Source organism: Impatiens glandulifera, chromosome 1 (assembly GCF_907164915.1).
Source record: "Impatiens glandulifera chromosome 1, dImpGla2.1, whole genome shotgun sequence".
Lineage (NCBI taxonomy): Eukaryota > Viridiplantae > Streptophyta > Magnoliopsida > Ericales > Balsaminaceae > Impatiens > Impatiens glandulifera.
This window is the reverse complement of record NC_061862.1, coordinates 55,635,859-55,641,462: the sequence shown is the minus strand read 5'-3', so window position 1 is coordinate 55,641,462 and position 5,604 is coordinate 55,635,859. Positions and strand designations below refer to the sequence as shown.

At 27.2% G+C, this 5,604-nt stretch overlaps 1 protein-coding gene across 1 annotated transcript; it reads right to left on the bottom strand.

The window, feature by feature from the left end:
- Positions 1–269: 269 nt before the first annotated feature.
- On the bottom strand, positions 270–1,749 carry LOC124921365 (probable WRKY transcription factor 40). The gene is made up of 3 exons (XM_047462015.1): positions 1,550–1,749; positions 1,109–1,447; positions 270–1,014 (listed from the first exon to the last, which is right to left on the bottom strand). Exons 1-3 carry the CDS (start codon positions 1,694–1,696, stop codon positions 520–522), a joined length of 981 nt encoding a protein of 326 aa, XP_047317971.1. The 5' UTR covers positions 1,697–1,749; the 3' UTR covers positions 270–519.
- Positions 1,750–5,604: the final 3,855 nt, after the last annotated feature.

The window sequence follows — 5,604 nt, the reverse complement described above, 5'->3', positions numbered from 1 at the left end:
CATACGGTTTCTTTCAAACTGAATAATTCACTAGAAATAATTGGGATGAGAATTCATCGACTCAATCCCATCGATTAAAATACTCGTCGATGGAATAATTGGGATGAAAACTCAAATACTAAACTCAAATTAAAAAAATTCCCAAAAAACCCGCATCAAACAAACAAGATCTGTGTTGAATATCTGCTTAACTAAAATATAATTATAAAAGTAGAATTCAACCCAAAAGGGGTCAATACTAGATTCGAATTGAAAATGATTACAATTTGTAGAAATGGAAAGTATTAGTCTGATCTGATATCATAACAATAGAAGATGATGTCTTGTACAGCACATCACGACTTTTCACCATGACTGAATTTGGAGATTTTCAATCCAAATCCAATTGGGTATTTACATATTTTAATATATCTCGAGTCAAATCCTTGACTTGTCATCATACGTACACACACACGTGAAAACATCAAATTTGGATTGCTCACGTTTGGTCTTTCAACTATCTTAATTTGTCTTATTTCTTTACTTATTATTTTGGACGATCCTTCCCGATATGGCGGCTGCCAATGCTTCTTTGAAACCTGGGTCTTTGGTCAATGAACTTGCCATTTGTTCCACCAAGAATTTCTTAAATTCCGGCGAATTAAGCGCCGACTGCGAGCTCTTCGCCTCCGCCGGGGACTTGACCTTTGTTGTTAAGTCCAGAGTCACTGTATCAACAACAGTAGTAGTAATATTATTATTACTATTACTACTACTGCTGATCAATGAGCTCTTCCCGGACGGGCTGACCGACGAATTTCGATTCGAACCAGTCGTCGAAGTGGCCGGTTGCGGGTGGTTATGTTCTCCTTCATAAGTTGCCACCAAAACTGACTGATCTTCTACACTTCTCTGAACCTTCTTCTTAACAGGACAGCCAGGGGCGAATGAGCATTTGAAATAAGCTCTTGGACATGGGTTATCTCTAGTCACTTTCTGCCCATATTTCCTCCATTGATATCCATCCTTTACTAACTGCAACATTTTTTTTGAAAATGAGGAACATTAGTAAAAAAAAACATAAAAGACACTTTTAATGATTGGAGATTCTATATATTTTGTGACATACAAGGCTGGTATGATCGGATGGTTCTGTCTTGAAGTAGGTTTTTGTGATTTTGGCCTTGACATGTTGTTCTGATTTTGGTTTCTTCATTGAATCATCATCGCTTGAACTGCTGTCGGAGTTATTATTATTTGTCGAGGCTTGTTGATGATGATCCAATGCATTCTTTCTTTTGCGGGGAATCTGTATTGCTCCCGTGTTCTCCATTGTAATGCTCCGGCTAACATAATCGACAACCTGGTGTTTCAATGTGTTGTAATTCTCGTACATGATTGTCAATGTTTCGTTTAGTTTCTTGTTTTCTGCTGTCACTCGACTAACTTCCTCAATCAAAGCACTTTCCTGCAATTCAAGAATATTATATATATATATATATATGTAAGTACAACTTTTTTTTATCTATGAAAATCTTGATTTGAAGCTTTGTAAATTAAGTAGAATTACCTCTTCTTTATGACCATGAGATCCCATTTCGTGCAGATTGAAGAAATTGATGGAAGTATTAAGATGTGTTTCTTCTTGATCCATGAGTGAGAGAGGACGTAAATTGAGATCTAAAGAAGTATCAATCATTCTTGGACGATGATCCATTGTCTTGTGTTTGTGAAAAAGAGAGAGAAGAATAGGTATTGATTGTCAAAGCATAACGTGGGGATAAGTGGCTCAATAAATATAGGGAAGGGGGAAGGGTTGTTAATTAATTAAAAGGAGTTATTAGATAAAAATAATTAATTTTCTTAGAAAAGAAAGAGTTGAATTGTATTTCTTTACAAGTGGCGGCCGCAAGTGGGAGACAATTTTGTTGATGTCGGTCCTATGGGTAGGACTTTCTCTCTCCAGTCAAAGTCAAACACCAAAATAATTTCTAAACGTTAACTTTCCAGATTACCCTTAGTAACAGTAAAAAAACGTGTGAATAATGTGTTCATTCCCCCTACCTCAAACTATTTTAAAAAAATTATAAATAAAGAAGTTATAATTAAAAAAAAATAAATTACATGGTTTGAATGTAAGAAAACATCATCTATTTTAGAGGAACATATATTTGAATAGGAAAATCTAATAAGAAAAAAAAAACTTTTATTCCACTTATACAAATATTTTTTTATTAAAATTCTTTAAAAAAAATCCTATTTTATTTTTTTTTAATTAAGTTTGTATATATAATTTAAAACTAATAGTGTATAAATTTTTAAATGTTTAATATATTTATACATTTTAGTATATATATTAAAATTATTTATTAATTTATAATTTTAGATAAATTATATATATATATATATATATATATATTACATGTTAAAAATAGATAAATAAATATATTTAAATTCATTATATAATATTTAATAATAAAAAATTAAAGAGAGTAAATTTTCCTTGTCTATTTTATTAATAATAAGAAAAATTAAGAGAGAATAAACTTCATTTTTTTAATTTATTTTATTTTTGTTAAGTCATTTGATGAATTATTCTTTATAAAAAAATTGTTTACTTTATATATATATAATTTGAAGTAATAAATTATATATTCAAGTCATCTTTTTAGATAAAATATACTTTGATTGACCAATAAAAAAAATAACAATTGAGAGCGCAAATAATGACTCTTGAAACACACTACTACTATAAGAGCAAGTTCATCTATTACTCTAAACACAACCATCTATGTTATATTAGATTTTTTAATAAAAAAATCTTCAAAAAAGATAATACATCAGTTAATCTAAATATTAATTCTAAAATAGAAAATTCTAAAATTTTGACTCTCCTAATTTAAATTTAGCATACCAAATACAAATTCTATAACTTTTTAATAATTTTTTCTCTCTCCTCTCTCTTCTATAATTTTTTAATAATTTTTTCTCTCTCCTCTACCATTCGTTCTCTCTCCTCTTTCTCTCTTATTATAATAATAAATTTTGAGAGAATGAATATTTTATACTTTTGTAGGATATAATTGTAAAATTTAGAGTAGCGGATGTATTGACCAGTTAAAATTTGATATGCTAAAGTAGGTTTATGTTATTTTAATGTATTTTAGATACTCAAATTTGGAGTAGCTGATGCAGTTGCTCTAATATTTACATGAGTGTCATGATTCATTCTATAGTACGAAACAAATAGGAAAAAAAAGGCTAGATGAATTAAAAATTTGTGACCAACCAAATTGAATAATATTAATCGCAAGATAGGACCATACTTTCATCCAATGTGACTGAATAACAAGAGGCTCGGAGCCGATCAACTCTTGTTGTCAAATATCATTATGTTTTTCTCTAATCATGTTATCTAAGTTAGGGTCTTCTGTGACCAAAATACGTTAGTACCCCTCATAAAAGGGTTGTAATTAAGACTGTCAAAATCGAGAGTTTACGTAAATCGTTAGACATTTTTAAACTGGTAAACAGTTTACATGAAATCGTAAAAATTTAATTTGAAAAAATAATAGTTATATATTTTTATTATTTATATATAATTAATTATTTTATACTTAGGCAATTTAAAAAATATATATATTTTAATATAAAATTAATTAAAAATTAATAATAACACTATAAAAACTTATACTTAACAAATTAATTTAAACAAATAATAACTTTATATTTTAATTTTTAAATATAAATTTTCCTTTTTTAAAGTAAAATCGTATAGAATCGTTAAATCGAAATTATTTATAAACTCGTAAAATCGTAAGAGTTTACCTATTTTAGAGTTTACTTAAAATCAGACTCGTTAACCGAATGTAAAATCGTAAAATTGTAAGATTTTAAGAGTTAACTCGAAATTTTAACCGCCTTGGTTGTAATGATTAAAAAAATTACAATTTTAACCTTTCTGTGAGAAGCACAACTGATTTTGCAATATTTCGCCAAATAATAATTGGAATTTGTACCACTTTTTATGATGACCAATGGACTTGCCTTGAATCACCCAAATTGTCTAAAAGTCATTGTACTCCTTTTAAGGATACACCATCTAACCAACTACATTTTAAAAAAGAAATAACATTGTACCAAGTTTTGTGTGCCACACTTACCATATTTCAAATTAGTGAGTTATTAGTAAGAGTGACCCACTCTATAGACTATAGTACTATTTCACGTCTCAACACACCATCTTATTGTCCAAGTATAAGTTTATCTCAACCCTTTTAATTTGATTCTTAAAAATATTCGCCACACATTTCTCCTCGTTATTTAGTTTACGTCTAAAATATTATGTTAACTCTAAACACGTTATGCTGTAAAAAAATATTTTGAATTTTACTCACATATCAAGTTATCAACATTATCTTAGTACAGTGATGTTTATTTATGCAGCACTTATATTAATAGAATATATTATTATGAAAGTCAGTATTAATAGAATATATTATTATGAATGACACAAGATCATGTAATTATAAATAAATGACATGCACTATACAAACTCTCCTTACAAAAAAATAGTATTAAAGTATTATAAGAAATTGCATACTTTCTAAGGGGGAATCATACACTAGACCAATGCCCAACAAAAAAAATTAAAAAAATAAATTGGATTAAATTCAATTTGTGTGTTTCACTTATGCAAGAAGAATGCTATTTAATATTCTCTTTATGGTTCCAATTTTATTAAATGTTCCGAATATTGACCATTTTTATTATTTTAAGAAATTGCATACTTAATTCCATTAATAGTCCTTCCATTAAAGTGTGTGTTATATAATTAATTTCTCACTAACTTCCTTATTACTCATCAATAAATGAACCACGGTCAAAACCTAGTGTAAGTTCCTAAAGAAAGATACCTAATCAAACAAATAAAATTGTTGAAACTCATACTACAATTTCCCACTTATCAGCCCTTTACACCTTTTACACGTTATTATCAAAATTCAAGTATTCAGCCACATTTTTTATATTATTTTTTAATTAAAAAAAGTTATTACAACTCTTATTAAAACTTAATAGTGTTTTTAATGGGAATCCCTCCTTGGCAAAACTTCTTTGTAATAATATGTTAACTAACCTTAATTTTTAGTGAAATATTATATATATATATATATATATTGTCATATTGAAATAAATAATTAATATATTCTCCTTAGGGTAGGAAATTAATTTGTATGACCATTTCTAACCCATAAACCTATTCTCAAACCCAAAATGCAGTAAACATTACATCAAACAGTAATTCATTTTCAATCCAAAAACTCATTCTCAAACTCAAAAAAATATTCCTTTCTTACACTAACTTTTTAACCTTATTAATATTATCTATATATTTATCAACGTTACATATTTAACTCCAATCTTTTCTATTTCAATTAATAAAATTAAGATAAAATCAATTATATATCAATAATTCATAAACAATAAAATAATTCTAATATATTTAAATAAACAAACATATTATATTAAAACAAACCTTGCTAACATATTATAAAATAATTTATAAAATTAAAGTTATGAAATATAAGTTAAAAATATAAAATATAAAATAAATTAGATTAAATT

Bases quoted from the DNA above. Each gene is read 5' to 3' on its own strand.
- LOC124921365 (XM_047462015.1), bottom strand. From the start codon at position 1,696: ATGGATCATCGTCCAAGAATGATTGATACTTCTTTAGATCTCAATTTA. The intron at 1,448-1,549 runs GTAATTCTACTT...CTTGAATTGCAG, and splicing joins CTCATGGTCATAAAGAAGAG to GAAAGTGCTTTGATTGAGGA. The intron at 1,015-1,108 runs GTATGTCACAAA...AAAATGTTGCAG, and splicing joins CATCCGATCATACCAGCCTT to TTAGTAAAGGATGGATATCA.